The sequence below is a fragment of the Ptiloglossa arizonensis genome, chromosome 7, assembly GCF_051014685.1.
Source record: "Ptiloglossa arizonensis isolate GNS036 chromosome 7, iyPtiAriz1_principal, whole genome shotgun sequence".
Classification (NCBI taxonomy): Eukaryota; Metazoa; Arthropoda; class Insecta; order Hymenoptera; family Colletidae; genus Ptiloglossa; species Ptiloglossa arizonensis.
In genome coordinates, this window is record NC_135054.1 from 3,706,320 (window position 1) to 3,725,578 (window position 19,259).

Sequence of the window (19,259 nt, forward strand, 5' to 3'; positions counted from 1 at the left end):
AATACTAAGAGACGTACATTCGAGACTCTTAACTTTGAAAAAATACGATAATCGAAAAATCCAGTTTTCGGATCGTTCAGACTGGGATACTCCCTTAATGGAAGTGAAAAGAAAAGTAAAATCGACGACTGATCGATTGAAAATAAAGGGCATAATTTTTAACAATGTACTGTACTCACATTGCTGCTTATGCCTGGATTCCATAAGGATCATTTGTTCGTGTTTGTGCCATGCAGCATCGGTTGTGTCTGTCCCCGCCATACCCCTCGCAGCTGCGGAGGGTGGTTGGACACCCCCACGGCCTCCACCGCCTCCGCCCCCGCCGCTTCCATACTCCATACCAGCGGCACCCTTACCCTTCCCTCCCTCCCACCCTTTCACTTCTGCCCCCGGCAGTCTTCAGACGCTCACAACATGGGGCACGCCAGCCCTCTCAATACCGCTTCACAGCGCGCACCCTCTCTCTCTCTTTCCTTCTTTCCCTTCTTCGCCGCACACACTTTCTTTTTCCTCTTCTCCTTTTCTTTCTCTTCGACTCTTCTTTTCCAGGTGTTCTTTTTCACGGTCTCTTTCTTTTTCTTTTCTTCTCTCAATCACTACACCCCCGTTTCTTCAGCTTCTTTCGCCAATTCCCTTCTTTTTTTTTTTATATTACTTCCGTTTGTACGCTTTCTCTCTTTCTCTCTCTCTCTCTCTCCCTCTCTCTTTCTCTCTTGAGCGCGCGCTTTTTTACGAAAACCTCTCAGTCCATTCGAATTTCAGCTAGAAGCGGAAGAAACACAATCGATTTTGGATGAAGAACGTAAAAACGAGACTCATTAATTGTGACACTGTATTTCTTCCTTCTTCATTTTGCTCGTTTCTGTTCTTCTATCGCTAATATTCTACCCTTTTCGTATATTCTTATAAGAGAGAGAGAGAGAGAGAGAGAGAAAGTCCTCCGAACCTTCTTTCGTTCAAGGACTTCTAAACGTCTTCTTGCTCGTTTTCCCTCGTTTCGACGTAGATGTATCTCCTTTTCTCTCATACGAAAAATAACTCTTATTTACAGACACACTGAGTCTTTTTCTTTTTCACTCTCTCTCTCTCTCCCTTTTTATTACGCAATCCACAAATGCGTACACCCGCTTTTGGTTACTTCTCTCTCGTCCAATTCCTTTCGTTTGTAACTTTCTTCCCGTCCTTTCAACTAACTTTACTAGCTTTTGGCGTCTGTCTCGTCGATTTTCCTTTTCCTCCTTTCTTTCTATCGCTACGAGAGTTCACTTTCTTCTTGCTTTGTAAATTCCTCTTCTTAAAAGAAAGATCTCTCATTCGATTTCACTGTCAACGTCCATGATCCTCGATGCAGGTGTCTGAAATCAGAATATAAGAATTTTTATTTATCATTATGTAATTATTAACACCATTATCATTATTAGTACTATTACACATATATTTATGACAATTGTTCTGCAAATTAGTTTCAAAGAGAACAATCGTATGAGGTTGAAACGCAAGATCAGAAAATTGTTGAGGTGTTTAGCTTGGAAGATAATTAGAATTATTTTCATTATTTCTTTCATTGTGCGCGAAAAGCTTTGTCCCCAAAAACATAAATTGCTTCTACAGACAAAACGTAGCCGTAACAAGAGGTTTATTGTTTAACCCTCCCTGTGCGCAATGTTTGAAATTTGACTATAAATCTGTTTATGTAAGATAAAAAAAAAATGATGCCAAAAATGTAAGAAAAATAGGAAAATAGCTATTTTAATTTTACAATCATTTTTACTTTAAACAAATATTAATTCATGCATGCATCATTGAACACTAATATAATATGTTATACGTAATAAATTACTGAAGAATCAACAAAAATTACACATTCTAGTATTAATACTTTCGACCATTTTTTTGTATTCATTTTCAGAATACTATAATTTAACAAATTCATGACAACTTTCAAGTAGTTGATGTTGATATCGTTATAAATAATTGACAACGTGTACTTCTGTACTGTTTGCTTTATCAGGCATTCTATGTGGACACAGGTCGTGAGCCATCGATAGGTCACGTCATCGCGAATGTGTTAATCTAAAATTAAAAATAGTGTTTTAATAGAATCAATAGTATGAGTGTGACAAAATTGTAACATCAAAAATCAAAACTTCTTATTAGTATTGACGGTAAAATATTTGTTCTTTTGATTCGTTACACCATTTTGTACGCTTGCACATATTCCTGGTACTCTGAAACTATATACAGGGCAGAGCATTTAAAGAAACATCAAATTATGTCCCTCGTAAAGTCGAACAACTTCTGTTTAACATATTGGTTTCTATTTTTTAAAATAAACAAATCCTCTAAGTACCTTGTCTAAAATGGCCCACTCTGTATCCTGACCGGGCATTTTTGAACATATATTTTTACTGTATATGATAGACTTAGTTCTTTCCAATAATACTTTTCCGCATTGAAGTAATACAGGGAAACACCTGAAAATTGTATATCTTTATTGACACTAAGAGTGAAGTATACTGATCTCCATGAAAAATTTTAATTCGTCATTATGTATCCCTTCAGCATCAATACCAAGTTAAAATTTTACCAAGTTAAAATTTTCATGTTTCAATCGTAACAGTTTAACCATCTTTTAATCTTTAATATTTCTAACTCATCCTTCGTGTTTAGCTCACAACTTCCGTAACCCCTTTTGTATATTTACGTTCAAAATCAATATTTGAAGAAATTAAACTTAAAAAATAAAACAGTGTCCCCCAACTCGAAACACTACTTCGTTATGAAACATGATATGTTCTTGTAATTGTCTCTATTAACATCTACTACATCGTTTTTCTTTCCAAATTACTATTACTAGGCTAGTTTTTCATTTTATCAATCGCTCTACGTATAAGATTTTGTTTATTCATAACATTTGTTATTATTTTAGGGTTATGTTTTTCCTCTTAAAGAGGACCTACAAATAAGACCAAAACGTTCAGTTAAATAAAAAATCAAAATTCATTATAGAAATCAGCAATTTTTGCTCTTAGAACAAACACACCCAATATTTACCATTTAACTGATTGAAACAGTAAAGAAGAAGACATTTACTAATATATACAATAAGTATAGTATGTTTGCGGAGAACACAAGCAAAATTTGTACTGTACATTGTTTACATTAAGAAAATTCTTAATAAAATGATTAATGATCGCCTGTTAGGAAATATTCAATATCAAACGAAATAAGTACATATGTATTTCAAATGTCAAAAAAAGGACTATTTATTCCCTATTAGAAATGACAGAAACATGGATATTCTTTTATTCTTGCAGTTTGATAGAACTATGAATGTACAGATTACCAGATTATGTTACTCATTTTTTGCCTAAACTTTAGAAGAACTAAGTAAAAATGATCATACAAAATCTGAAGAACTTTAGTTGCAATCTGACCACTTAAAGATTTTCGATGGTTCAGTGTAAGATATCAATTATGCTTTGCAAAATGAACGGAATCCATCACTCATTTCTGAAATATTATTTATTCTATATTCATAACGAATGATATCTTTTTCTAACTTTGTTGAATATTTTCGAACGAAAATTTTCTCCACAAAACAGGCTTGTATTACATGAAATAGCACAAAACGAAAGTATAAATGAAAAGGTTTGCAATTGCTAGAAACATTTTAAAATTAAGAAACTAACAAGTTCTGCATAAATAACACGTGATGAATAAAAGATTTCGCTGCTTTATTAAAAGAAAAAAAGCATTCGTAAGGCTTTAATTGTTTATGAATACAAGGTTATTCTAGATTTTGTATGCTCAACGCTTTCACCCACCTCTTCTCTTCTTGAGGATTAGGCGAAAAATAAATTTACAAAATTTGCCAAAGTAGAAGAAAATAAGTGTCTAGGATTCCTCATGGAAAATGAGCATAGTCTTAATAAGGATGTCAGTTTGCAAATAGACAGGGGATTTAGAAGTCGAACAAATTACTTCGACAGATAACGATTGTCTTCTTCAATAATCGATAAAATATATTTTATAACGTCAAGCCCATTACTTTCGGAATATATACGGTAAGTATGCTACCCAATAAGTGTCGACGGTAAACGTGTCGCCTATTATTAGATGCGTCGTTTCCGCATACGTGCACATAGAATGCATTATACGCAGGCTTATTTAGTGAAAAGAAAAATGACGTAAGTACTCTGAATAATTTGGTCTTTCGATCAAACTTTTAATTATATTTGCGAAAGGATGTCCAAGTCTGAATAAAATAACTGGTGGCACCACCATGGGGCACTTATATACATAAAAACTAATATGGAAGATCAACAAGTTTACAGTATAAGATTTTTAAATTTAATTTATTGCGCAAAATTCTTTATACTTCTGAACGTACCGTTTACTGTTATGTATAAATAACTACAAAAAATCTGACAAAGCAGTCATCGAAAGAGTCGAAAATCGATATAAAGTATCATAGTACATAAGTAATACATGTGAAAAAGAATAGTTATTAATTCAAACGAATTTTTGTTTACTTTAGCATTGATATATTTCCACGTTTTATTACGTTATAAACTATTTTAAATGTTTTATATATTATTATTCTACATAAAATATAGATGCATGATCATCAAAAAGTATAATGGGAAGAAAGGCAATGACGAGCAACAATGTACATAATAAAACAGAAATGATATAAGAAAGATGGCTACAAAAATAAATGCTGATTAGAGAAAAGGAAGAGAAAATCTTAGCGACTGGAGGTGACCTGAACTCAAGAACAGGGGATAAAGGGGATATATATAGACCGATCACAAAGACAATCAAAGAATAAAATGAAAAACAACGATGCAGAACAACTAATGTAGCTGCTCGAAGAGAGATGATGGCATCTAGTGAACAGAAATCTTTCTGGGGGCGAAGGAGTAAACGTATGTGAGAAATAGGGGAGCAGCGGTGATTGACTATGGGTTGACCTTCCGCTGGGTCTCGCGAGACCCAAGCGTTTACATTTTTGTTTAAGTTTGGTGATGTTTGAGTTCTAGAAACGTAATACTGCAGCTTCCCCTTCTCTACTATTAGTAGTGAGATGACTCGTTCGACCGTTCGACGCACAACGGCAGCCAGTATTCTTTGTAGCAACAGGTAAGAGAAACGAAGTTTATACACAAGGATATTGCTTAGAACTATCCTAAGTTTACGATGCAGACGAACACATCTGCTACTTGCCAGAATTATAAAAGTTTGGATTTTTACATGTCATTCGTCTTTTTTTTTTTATAACCGAAAAACGTCGGCAACGATGACAAATACATTAACAAATACGAACAATGTTCACAATACATTTGCAATACGGATGTACATATTGACAAAAGTGTATTGTGTACAAATTTCATATATATACAAATATATAATTTCAAGTATAACGGTATGTTCCTTTATTTTTATCCTTCTCAATGTTTATTTATTAGATTTGTAATTAGTATCTATTTTGGCTAGACATAGCTAATAAATGAATAAAACTTCTCAAATTTCTGTGTAAAAATATACTGTTGAAGAACGTATTAGAAAATATTTGCTACGAATCACAACTGATCCGAGCCGGCGTCTGTTCTGCACGAGACTGTTTCGTCATCCGCCTTCCGAGGATTAAGGAACACCTTAGCATTGGAACAAGTACTGTTCGAAGTACGGGATAGGATAGAGTCAAATCACCCGTTTGCGTTACTCACAAGAAGACAGAAATTAGGTGCTAAAAAGAAGTCAGTGTACAATGGTTTAAAAAGGAAAAAAAAACGAAAGAACGTATTTACTACCAAGAAGTAGGAGAAAGCTAAACTAAGGTAAAGGATGCTGTAAGAGAATGCGTAATAAAGAAGAACATTAACGTCAAAGAAAGGAAGATCGGTTAATAGATTCTTGCGAGATAAGGAGTATGAAAACGAAAAGTTACGAAGTTATGTAAAAAGTAGAACGAAAGAAAGATAAGATTGGAAGAATATCTGAAAGAAATAATGGAACATGAAAAGCTTTGAGAGGAGAGGGAAAAGAAGAGAAAATAGAAGAAATAAAAAAATGCAAAAATAGAGAAGAGCAAACAAGAAATTTTACAAATCTATAAAAAAACGGGAACGGAGAGTTAATATAGGATAAAGCGTTGCAAAAAAAGAATCGAGTGAAACATTTCGGTGAACTACTAAGAGGCATACATGACCAAAAAAGAGGAGAAGATAAAATAGAACTAACAAACGAGGAAATAGAGGTGCAACTAGGTCGGCCGAGGAAAAGGAAGACGGCTGAAAAGGACGGTGTACCGAAAGAGGCGTGGCAGAATTGTCAAGATGGGACACGGGAAAAATTAAGGAACGTCCTGAAAAGCGTATGAAGAGGTGCAGGACTTCCAACAGACTGGAGACAAGGCGTCATAGTGCCAATAAACAAAAAAAGTGAAGTAGAGGATATTAAGAACTATCGGAGGGTATCCTTGCTGAAGCCTACAAGGTATACACAGCGATACTGAAAGAATTAAGAAAAGGGAATTCTAGTGGATTTGCAGGCAGACTTTCGTAAGAATAGAAATACGATGAATAATGTGTATATACTTCAACAACATATAGTAAAAGTAGAAACTGCAAAAAAGAGAGGTAAACTGTATACACTGTTTATCGACTTTAAAGCGGTACTCGACAAGGCTTCAAGAGACAAACTGTGGAAAGTTATGGAAAAAAGAGACGGAGGAAGAAGATCGAGTGAACCAGCGCAAAAAATTTATGAAGAAACAGAGAACGTGGTAAAGACAAACGGGTGAGAATTACGATGGTTTTTCAACCGCCAAAGGTGTTTAGCGAGAGTATTCACCGAGGGAAACAATATTTATGATTTTTACATCGGATATGTTTTAAGAAAAAAATACGTGGGGGATATAGCAATTGGCTAAGAAAAGATATGATTACTGGCACACGTTAATGGCTGGTAGGACAGATAGAGCAGAAGAATTGAAGAAGATATATACACTAGGAAATTAAGCTAATTTTAAATATAGGAAAATTCAATATAACGATCTTTAAAATAAGAAGCAGAAAAGAAGAAAAAGAATAAATATAGAAAGGAAAGAAATAAAAACATTTAAAAAATTCAATTACCTTCGAGTAAAATTAAGAATTAGTATATATGATGATCATTATTTTTTTTACTCGAAATTTTTTTTCATCCCGTCTCCCCTCAAACCACCATCAGCACCACCACCAGTACCACAAAGTTAAAACATCATTTCAATGAGTCACAGCCCTTGAAGTTTTTCACATAAAACTAAATGCGCACTGCTTTATCGCTCCTCCAACTTCTATATAGCAGATTTTTTATGGTCTTTTGTTGCAAAATTTACATAATTAAAATTGTATATTTTTTACCACAATTCGAAAATAATAGTTTTAAAGAGGATTAGGAGCAGTATCTATTAGAAATTGTAAAAGAGTCGCTTTTATGCAATGTAAAAGGGAAACATTTTTACAATTAGCATATCATAATCAATAAATAAATAATCAGTTGAATAATAAAAGTATTAAATTGTCTACTTATCGCACTTATTTTCAAAAATAATAACGTTTTTTTTTTCAATTTTATTCTATTAGTTTTTCAAGATCAAGGTGTGGACTGTACGCACAGCTAGATAACTTTAAGTAAAATGGTTGCAAAAGCTATTATATTCGAATGCGCTTTCCATCTGAAGAAGTAGTAAAGGGTCGTCTAAATATCAGTACATAAAAAAAGATATAATGACTAGGTGATTGGACAATTTTGGTATATCATTTAGAGCAACGGGGTGCGCATATAGTTTTACCCTCAAAACCTCGAGGCTCCTAAGGCACGTTTTCTCATTATCCGATCGAGTCTATTTACAGAAATTATTTACGTACTAGAATCACGGGAGAGCGGGGACAAAACAATTTCGACCATTTATAGGTAAGGATCACTCTAATGTCCAGTGATACCAAAAAAAAAGGCAAAGAAAGTAAATAAAGTACTTCGACAGATAGAGAGTATAAGCGTACGTAAATTCATGAACGATTTTAATGCAAGAGTATTTATGTTCGACTATTTAGTAGCGGAAGACATTAAACTGTACAGAGTAGAAGTGTTTGAAAAGAGAGAACGGATCTGGAAGCGATTCAGACAAAGTATCTGAAATGGTACCTTGGTCTGGATTTTTATACTCCGAGACATATAGTCTTCGAAGAAACAACAGGAGAAAAAATTAGAACAGGGGTAGGAAGAAGGGCGCTAAAATTCAAGGAAGAAGTAAGAAGTGCAGAAGGTTGAGCATTGGTTAAGAAATATCTGAAAGAAAAAGAATGGAGAGTCGTAGAGACAAGAAACATCGGAAAAAGAGGGAAAAATTTCTAATGAGAAACGGATACAGTCAAGCAGGAAAAGATGAATTACAGTGACAAGAGAGAGACATAATAATAGGAGTGCTAATGGGAAGAGATAGAACAGTATAAATACAAGTGAAATTTAATAGAATACAGGAAGTAAAATATAATAAAAGATACAAATATATTAGTACGACAGTACGATTAAAATATTTAATTATGCAAGGGAAAGGAGATAACGAAAAACTATTAATAAAAATTAGATGCTGAAATCTAAACAAAGGGAAATAAACATGATTAAAAGAAGAGGACAAGTACAAGTTTTGTATATTATAATTGACGCAAAATGAGCAATTTTCAAGTTTTGGGAAGAGCAAGATAAGAGAGGCAAAGATAATAGAAGCTAGAACGGACGAAAAAGGTAAAAAGATGGTTAAGAATGATAGAGAAAAAGCGGAAAATGATAAGAGAAGATAAAGACCACAAATAAGGTACACTAAAGACTTTTTTTAAATTTCATTTTAGATTACTTCTTTAGTTTAATTTGTTTTATTTTTTTAAATAACTTTAACGATAAACGATCTAGAAGAAAGAATGAAAAGGAGAGAAAGAGAATAAGATACAAATTGTAAACTATTTCACATCCATTTCTGACCTGTAAAATCAAAATTAATAAATCTTTCTGAAAGTATGGTTATTATTAATAAATTAAGAGTTTTCTTCCATATTAATCAATTTTCTCTGATTTAAATTAAATTTGTTTATGACAAAATATTTTATAAAAATAAAATTTTTGTACCAAATAGAAAACATGTTTATTAATTGCAGTTGATCTTTCTTTAATTAGTTATGAAAAAAAAGAACACAAATACAAAAAAGTAGCATATATACTATAATTTCTTCAAATATAAAAATACCAATAAATCAGTTTTTATACGAAATTTGATGGTTTCAATGAAATATATCTAAGTATTATATTCAAATTTCATAAATTTATATATAAGCTATGATAATGTATAGATAATTGTATCGCATAGTATATTAAAAACCTACTGCAATCTACATATGTACTTATACTTGGAATATAACTTATGTCTAAATATTACAACCTGGAGACAGTATATAAAAACTAAATTGATCACTTAAAATGTTACACTCAGTGCAATTAGTTAAAAGCTCGTATTCAATCATATAATTGAATTGAAACACTTATTGTACATAAAATGTAATGGAATAAGAATTGATAACAAAGTAGATATTTAGTTTTGTATTGTGATACACTTTAGAAATATTTATATATTTATAAAAACAATTTGATAGTATGAAAGAAAGAGAAAAGAGAATTAGGACAAGAACGAAGGAAATGGTGTATAAAAACAATAAGAAAAGCAGAACAGAAGATTGATAAAGTAGATAATATACAAAGTGTCTTACCGAACTTTATCACTTAAAATATTTCCACAATTTTTAGAACTGAAAAGAAAAGTTTCAAAAATTCTATAATTTGGTTTTCATAAATACTGGCAGATTGTAAAACTAAATTAACAAATAATGTAATCTGCTACAAACAGTTGTTGAAACATATTTATTCATATTTTAAGTGTTTCCACCTCCTTTTTAGCTCATTTTCATTAATAATATTGTAAATAATTAAAAAGAAAAAAAAAGTAAAATTTAGAATTAGGTATTAGTCAAATCCAAATAAACTTACTTAGTATGGTTTAGTATAAGAATTGCAAAAGACATATTATTATTTATTTGTATATTATCAATGCAGTGTGTGTTGAATGCACAAGTCAATAGTATCATGATAAATACAGATGTACAGTAAAAAAGGGAGTATCGTGTAATTTTGCTTAAAAATTTCATCTTATCTAAAGAACCATCAAGATGTTAGATTAATGGCCAACAATATTCTAAACTAAAAAGCTAATAAAGGAAATAGAGAAAAGAATGTCAACATAGGAAAGAGAAAAAATTAAACATAAGTTGGATAGATACTTAAAAAATATTTCCTTTTCGTTCTTGACATTACTTTTAAAACAACAAAATGGCTCACTGAGGAAAAGTATTAATTATTTTTAACAATTTTAAAAAATAAGTTTATAAATACTACATGTACAAAATTTAATGAAAACTAACTTATTCATTGTTAGGATCTATAAAAACACATAATGATAAACTAAGATGTTTAAAATATGAATCAATGTGTGTAAACAATTGCTTTTAACAAACTACATAATTTTCCAAAAATTGCATAAATTTTCAAAAATACTGTATAAAAGATTTATATTTTTCATTGATACATAATCGTGACTTTTTGTACAAGTTCAATTACCAACAACATAACATGAAATTATTCTATATATAAGAGTTTGACTATTTTTTTCTTGAATTAATATGAATACACATGTATTTGTAAAATTAAAATGCTATTTTATACCAACAATAGTGTACTTTTTAATTACAGTTAGATGATAATTAGAATTACATTTTTTAAGCTATATATATTTTACAAATTTGTTTGTTTCTTTTATTAGTTTAACGTATGATATATAATACTCCTATGTTTTCATTAACAATTACTTTATAGCTCACTAATTGTATCTATAACTCTAGTGTAAAGCTATAAATATTAAAATAAATACCAATTGTAAAAGCAGAATCTATTGTGACTAAATTTGAATATTTATATTCTACAAAACAAAATAAAATCTTAATTCTTTTTGACACACTCTGATATTCATATTTATTCATTTTTATGCGTGCTAAAGAAGCACATATAATGTTAATATTGTGATATTACTTAAAGTATCGTTTGCTAACAATATTCTAATAGAATATCTTTTGATTTGTGTGTGTGTATGTGTTTGCACACGTGCGTGTTGCATGCATGTGTGTGTATATGTATATGTAAAGTTAATTAAATTTTAGAGTTGGTTTAATTAACAAAATTCAAATAAATGTATATTCCATCTGGAAAGGTCTATCAAGAAAATGAGCATTGATATTTTATTACACTTTTATTTCAATTTAATTTTAAGTTACATTATTTATTAATTATTGTAATGTTACATTCTTTAAGTCTTAAATCACTTAAGTATGCAACTTCAAACATCAACTCGAATTGTTAATGCATAATTAAATTTTTTATGTAAATGTACTAATTTTGCTAATATAAGAAATTTTTAACAAGGTATTCTCTCGACAAATTACTACAAATCCATGTTTATTTGAAATTGTTAACTCAAAATAATCTAAACATTATTTAGTAAAGTATGTACCATCTTACTGTCAAACAGTTTACATACACATAGTTTGTCAATATAACTATAAATTGATATTTAATTGTTAACAAGAAAATAAATTAATAAAAATGAGAAAAAATCTGATAATATAAAAATATTATTCTTAAACACCATGTTTCTTTAAAATTTCTTAGTCACATGTTGATTTCAAACGTAGCGTATCACATAATAGAGTATATTATATGTATGAATAATTTGCAAATTGTGTAGATAATAACATAATGAAATAAATCAGAAGTACTTAGTTTTATATACGTTCAATTAAATAAAAATATCAAAAATTATTGTGTTATTTCACAAATCTTATTTCTTAGCTATACTGTATCCTTTAAAATACTCCATCTATATATTAAACACTACTTAACTTATTTTTTATAAATGAGAATGCAAACAAAAAGTATGCATAAAATGAAATACATTCATAATACAAATAATTTAGTAAAATTACGATATAATGACAAAATTATAAGTAATTACATTAATTCAATTTTTTATTTGAATAGCTTTTAGTTTCAATGAAAAGAATATGAAATTTAAGCAGAATATGTTTTATAATTCTGAAATAAAATACCTAAGCGAAATTTTATCTTCTCAAAAATGTTACATTATATTATTCTAGTTCATAAATACTAAACGAAAGATGTAAACAATGTATATTTTTCCCAACTATGAAAATTGTAAATAATTTCGAAATGTATAAAAAGTAATATTTTCATTAAATTAATTAACCTTTTACTGAATTTTAACTTTAATAAATGAGAAATAGTTATTAAATCATATTATAAAACTATAAACAATGATAGGTTATCAATCATGATCACTATGATGGATACAAGAATTACAAATGACCTTTTTATTTTTATATGCAAAGAAGAAACAGCAACAATAGTGATAAATAATTATCATATTAATAATCAATATTTTTATGAATACAATTTACTTACATTCAATCTGAATAATATGTTTAAAAAATTATTTTTTTAGCATTCTTTATATTTAATATATTTTTAATAATATTGAATGTGAACCTACATGAAATAAATGATTTTGTTTAAATTTATTAATAAATTTTGAAAAGTTTTATCTAAATAAGTTTGGGTTCATATTTAAATATTTTTATAATAAAAATAATAATTAAGACATTAATAATTCAAACTTGTAATTATTTTAATATTGAATAATTTAAACTAGTTATTACATTATTCATTTTACCATGTAATGGCTAATACATAGAGATACACTGGTTTTAAAAAAACTTGACCATGCAACCACAAATCTGCTGCAGTCATCACCAATCAGCCTGTGTATCCAATCACATTGTATTAATTGGAAATTGAAGCACACCTACATATTTGAGGTAGTAGAAGCTTTTCTGAAGCCAGTGTACATGATGCATAATAAGAATGTTCCATCAGTTCAGTAATATATCATATAGTTCAGTAATAGTTCATTCTTATAAGTGTATATAAATGTTTTAATATTACTACAAATATTATTGTATAAATATAGCATGAATTATAACTAGCATTATTAACTAGCGTACTTCTCTGAGAGTCAATTATTTACTGGGTTCTCTTTCATGCTGTACAATCTTACAAATATTTTTCATTTCATAATCTAAATAAACTTAAAAATGATATTTAATGCTGTGTGTGTGTGTGTGTGTGTGTGTTTTTAACATCAATTATAACAAATTGAAAGCATTATAGAGTTCAATATTGTAAATTTTCAAGACACAATGATGATACGTATCATTTTCATACACATAATAATTAAGATACTTTAAGTTTCAAACAAATAATAAAACTGAAAACAATAAAGTACAATATTTATGGAGAGTAAAGATACAATTATAAAAAGTTAAATGCTCATCCAATAATAACTGATATTATTGAAAATAATAGGGACTATTAAAAAAAATATTAATAAATTTCATAATATGCATAATTCATGAGCAATGTAACACAACTTCTTATACTTTTCAATACATAATTTTTAATGTACAATAAAATAATATTTTAAGAATGGTAAATACTATGTCACTACTTAAGCAAATTTAAAACTTTTAAAGGTAACTTTAATACTTTCTTCACTAAATGGATATTGTGCTTTGAGATTACACTGAGATAGTTTAATTGTTTTCAATAATTTTAATCTATTCAAACAGAAAACATTTTCATAATACCCAAGAAAGACAACAGAAACACAATATGGAGGTATAGATAAATATTTTTTTGTTATTCTTTCCTTAAATTTCTAAAGTAGTAATTACAAATGTAAGCTATAATAAACTTTCAGGTTGAACATTCAAGACAATTCAGATATCTAAATTGCAAAAAAATATAAATAATAATATATAAAACTACATACAATTTGTTCTAAAATATTTTGATAAAATTAAAATACTTGTAAATGTATTTGTTTTCTACACAAATAACATTTTAATTGTAATACATTCTTAATGAGATTAAAATGTTGTATTGAAAAATAGTTCTCATTTTATTATATATTAATAACAGGTCCTAGCATATTGTAACCGATTTGCAAAAAATTTTTAGTTTCTATTATAATCAATAGGTATTTGCACATTTTATATAACACAAAGAATCTATTGTCAATATTAAAGTAAGTATTGATGAAAAATTTTTGCGCCACTTTTGGCTAATTAAATTCTTCAAATTTTTAATTTACAATTAAAAGTAATTTACCATTCATCAGTATCGGTACTCAAGAAAAATGCAATATCTTCTAAAACAACATTATAACCAACATTTTATTAAAATAATATTCTATCGTTATGTGAAATATGTATAAAGCGTTTAAAATACAATTATGCGAAATGATTAACTATCTCTATACATTGGTGAAATTAATAAACATGTGTTTTAATGGTAAAATAAATTCACAAATATTGAATTATTTAACATTACAATCTTTCTTATGAAATTATGTATTAAAAATTAGGGCAAAAAAAGAAAAATATGTTCATGAAAAAAAAAAAGAAAAAAATATATAATATGTAGAAAATACTTTATGAAGCTCAACATGGATCAAGTCCTTCATAATTTTATACTATTAGGTGAATATTAACAGTTATTTTTAAGTAAACAAAATTAAATAATCATATCACAATGTATTTCTACTTTGTTGCATTGTGTTTTTTCATACAATTAATAATTTACTAATAAATTGATACTTTCAAATACAGCTTTATTATTATAAAATAATTATGTATTAATCTGTCTAAATTCAATCATTTCGGCCACCTGTAACTCATTTTAAGGAACATATACTTCTCTACTTTCTTTCTTAAATTTCGTAACTTTATATTATGAAAACTCAAATTTAGTTTATGTCTAAACATATACAAATTGTAATAAACATAGTTAATAATTATGATTTACTAAATACATTTATTATACAAGTACAATCATATACAACAATTGGCAATAAAAACCTTTCGAAATATGCTAGATATACACTTTACCTTTGATTTTATATCAATATTATATATACCTATTCAAGTAATATAATGTTCTATCTTACTTAATATTTTATATTTTCAATTTTGAGGTTTATCTTGAATTTTATAATTTTCTTTTCAAATCTAAACAAATTGAAGATTTCATTTATTTGTAACCCACTTTAAAGTCTCTAAATTCAGTATACATTTCTGCAAAAACTAAAAATAATAATATATGAAAAGCAGAGTGTCTAAAATATAATAAATTATCTATTTCAAGTAATTCAAACTACCTTACAATTCAAACTACTGAAATTTGTAGTACTTTTCTAAACTTAGAAGACAATGTTGTTTACAATTCTTTTTAGAAAATTTGGTTATAAAAGCACGTAACTCAAAAAATTGACATATAACTAATTCTGATAGTTTAAAACATTTATACTAATTATATCAAACGTTTTGTTATTATTAATTTTTATTTATTTAATTGACCATCTAATATATACGCGTTATGTTTTTGAATGTATCTTAGTATTTACAGCAATGAAATTATTAAAAGGTATATAAATATGTCAATAAAAAATGACCTCGATTACATTTATTACATTCATTTTCAAGTCTTTGTTATCTGTATTTAAATAAGAACTTAATTTTATAATAGATAATGATAAATTGTAACACATTTTACAGAAACTGTATGATGCTTGCATACTTATACTATATATATAAAATTATTCACTCATTGATGCTATCTATTGTTTCTTAAAAATTAATTCAAATTTGTTGCATGTTAACAACAGAGCTGTTAAAATATGTAAATTTAAACTCAACTATATTTCTTTTTTCCTATATTAGTGTACAAATTTTTCTACAAATGATAGATGTAACAAAATTAACAAAAGAAAAGAAATAATTCACGACATTTTTTGAGGTTAAGTAATAACGATCAGTAACCTAACCTAGAAATAGCACTTATGTGTCATACGATATATAACGTTTACAAAATTAAGATTTGTAACAATTGAGGGTATGAAAAAAAGAAAAAAGAACTATAAAAATTAATTAATATAAGTACATAAATACAAATACGACAAAACTATTATACGTAGACTACATTATATTCAATTCATTTACCTTCTCGATACAATATGTACATTTTAGAATATACAAGATAATTTTACAAGTGGAAAATTTAACCTCGTGTTTCAAAAACTAGAAATAAAAGGAATGAATTTCTTTTGTTCACAAATATCTTTAGCTACCAATGATAATTCGAAGTAAAAACGGAAAATACTTGTTTCGTTATATCAACTAATCCCCCCAACACCTCCGTTCTGTTTTCTTTCCTTTCTTTCTCCTCTTTGTCTCGAATAACTGTTTAAAATATATGCATTATAAGAAGAACTGACCATACTTTTGTTTAAAAGTTACATATAAAAATTTCAACTCACCAGGTATTTTTCATTGTCACGCACTTGGCCGAGTACTGTCAAACACTTCACAAAAAGTACAAAGCACGAGTATAATACTTTTCAACAATACCGCTGAACTGTCAATATTCGTATTGTCTTTCAAAAATCCCAATTTCTTTTTCTTATTTAAAGAAATCACACAATTTTCCTTCGTTTATTCTTTTTTGAAATTCTTCAATCACACTAAAGGACGTGCTTGACACCTTTCCCTTTGGTAATCAACAGTGTGGCCGCGATAATGGAAAAATAAACAGATCGTGACCATGAAATCAAATATTAACCGTGCGTGATAAAATTCCTATCTGTAAACAACACTAAAGAACCTTCGTAAATGTAAGCTCGACGTATGATTCCCACGCCCCTGAAGTACCGACCGTATTTCACACGTGGACACTTGTATCTTTTCGTGAATACGAGCGGTTAAAATGTCGGACTCCCACGCCACCACCTTCAACAATTACACGTAACGGTTAACACTATACCGACACTGTACCAATGACACTGTGTGCACAGTACACCACAGCACAATTATTTCAAGTTATCACCGGTATAGGAGAACACCGAAAGGACGAGAAATAACATACATATCACGATTAATCCGTCCATTTGTCCACCTAGTCACCTGTTAAAATTTAGCAGACTGACCCTCTTTCTGCTGAAATTTTTTATTTACTTTTCATTAAATGGATACCATCAAAGTATATACACTCGTGGCACATGATCGAACATTCACGCTTTGTCTCAAAAAAGAATAACGTGTTTTTTAGCAAGCATAGAACACCACAGAATAAAACACGTAAGCACGAGGAAAGACGAAAAATGTCAATGGCTACCGTTTGTTTTCTGTCATTCGTTCATTCGCTTGATCGTTCATGTACGAATACGTTGAATCGGGTTTAATCGGGTCAAATCGGCTGAATTCAGGTTATGGCCATCGGGGAGTCGAGCATGCTTTGCATGACGCGGTCCAACGACAGGTATATCACGTGGTTTGTCGCGTCCTTTCTCAGTCACAACGTCACTGATATAGTCCTTTTCAATTGACTCGTTCACGTTATACACCGGGGGTCAGTGTTCAGAGCTTGTCGGCGACTTCTCGCCCTGTGAATAGGCGCTTCAACGTGTCTGATTATTGGTGCGATCGAGTACGTACACTAGTAGACATGTTGCATATACCATATCGTGTTCTGGCGCCGTCGGCGCTGCTGCTGCGGACGGAGAAGGCCGGAGTAATAAAACTGGCTAACACCCCCGCGGAAGCACTGCAATGAACTCGCCCGGTTCGAAGGGTCAAAAGCACCGCGGCAAAATAATAACAGAACGCAGCCGCCACCACCGTCGTCGTTGCCACCGCCGTCGTCGTCGTATGAGCTGGGGGGTCAGCAGCGTCGCCGCCGTTACCGCCGTCACAAGCGACCTTCTTAAAACAAGCTGTTGCCGGTACTGTTGTCGTTGTTTCTGTTGTTGCCGCCGCCGCCGCGAGAAAAACGGCGCGACGCCCCGACGCGGCGGAAAGTTGTCAAAACAGCACAACGTCGCGCGCTACTGCTGTTTCTACCACCGTTGCTGCTGCTGCTGCTGTTGCTGCTGCTGATTCTGTTGCTGTTGCTGCTGCTGATGCTACCACTACTACTACTACTACTACTAATGCTGTTCCACCTTCTCCTCCTTCTCCTTCTCCTCCTCCTTTTCCTTCTACTGCTGTTGTTGTTGCTATTGCTGCTGCTCTTGCTGGTGGTTGTTCGCGGCCGCGGGTTTTGGCGGGTTTCCACGAGCGACGAGCGCGCACACCACTGGCACACACCGCGGCCGCCGTGCATTCACCTCGTCCTCACACCTTGCGCCACCGCTGTCGATGCCGTCACTGTCGCTGTCGCCGCCGCCACTATTAACGTAATTTTCGGCCTTGTCCTTAATATCGTCGTTAATTTTGCTGGCTTTGATATGTTTTTTCGGCAAAATTTTGTTACTTCGTGTTGCCGTGATCGACTTTTGCCAAATTTTGCTCGTGCACTGCAACGAGACCAAGAATCGCTTCGCCACGCTACGTTTTGACACACGTGAATATTACACACCCTTAAACTAACCTTACCGTCCTCGGAACAACCGATTGCAAATACCGATTCACAAAGTAACGCATACAAACTGTTTAACGTCCTTTCACTAGATACGGAATTTGTATCCCCTAATCGCGGAGATACCGCATCACTTTCACGGGCGAACATGGAGCTCGATCCATGCCGAGTGTTTTATGAAATGTCCGCATCTCCGTTTTGTGGCGCTTCTGATCTGATGTTCCCCTCTACCCCTTTAACTTTCTTCTTTTTCGTGTGGTCTTCACCAGTTCTCAGGTTTGCCAACTCCATGTACGATGTAATTGAATACTTATTTGTGTATCTTTTCAGTGTTAAAAAAATACTACATAATGTTTCGTTTCATTTTTTTTATTCGAATTCTTTTTTTCGAAATGGAACGATAATTGTCACTTCAAATTGACATATTTTATTGATAAGAAGCGGGTTAGAATTACTCTATGCTGATTGTAATAAATGTTTACAGAGTGATAGATCTCAACCTATGAGAATCACAAATGTGGTTTTAGATGGAGATAGCCATTTATTTTCGAAAAACAGGGGGCAATACT

General features: G+C 30.6%; 1 protein-coding gene across 1 annotated transcript; it reads right to left on the bottom strand.

Moving 5' to 3' along the window:
* Positions 1–382: 382 nt before the first annotated feature.
* LOC143148956 (uncharacterized) lies at positions 383–18,844 on the bottom strand. Its single transcript, XM_076315807.1, is given in 2 exon segments — positions 383–1,355; positions 16,595–18,844. A coding segment is annotated over 1 exon segment (666 nt). The 5' UTR covers positions 18,436–18,844; the 3' UTR covers positions 383–1,355; positions 16,595–17,769.
* Between the last annotated feature and the right edge of the window lie 415 nt (positions 18,845–19,259).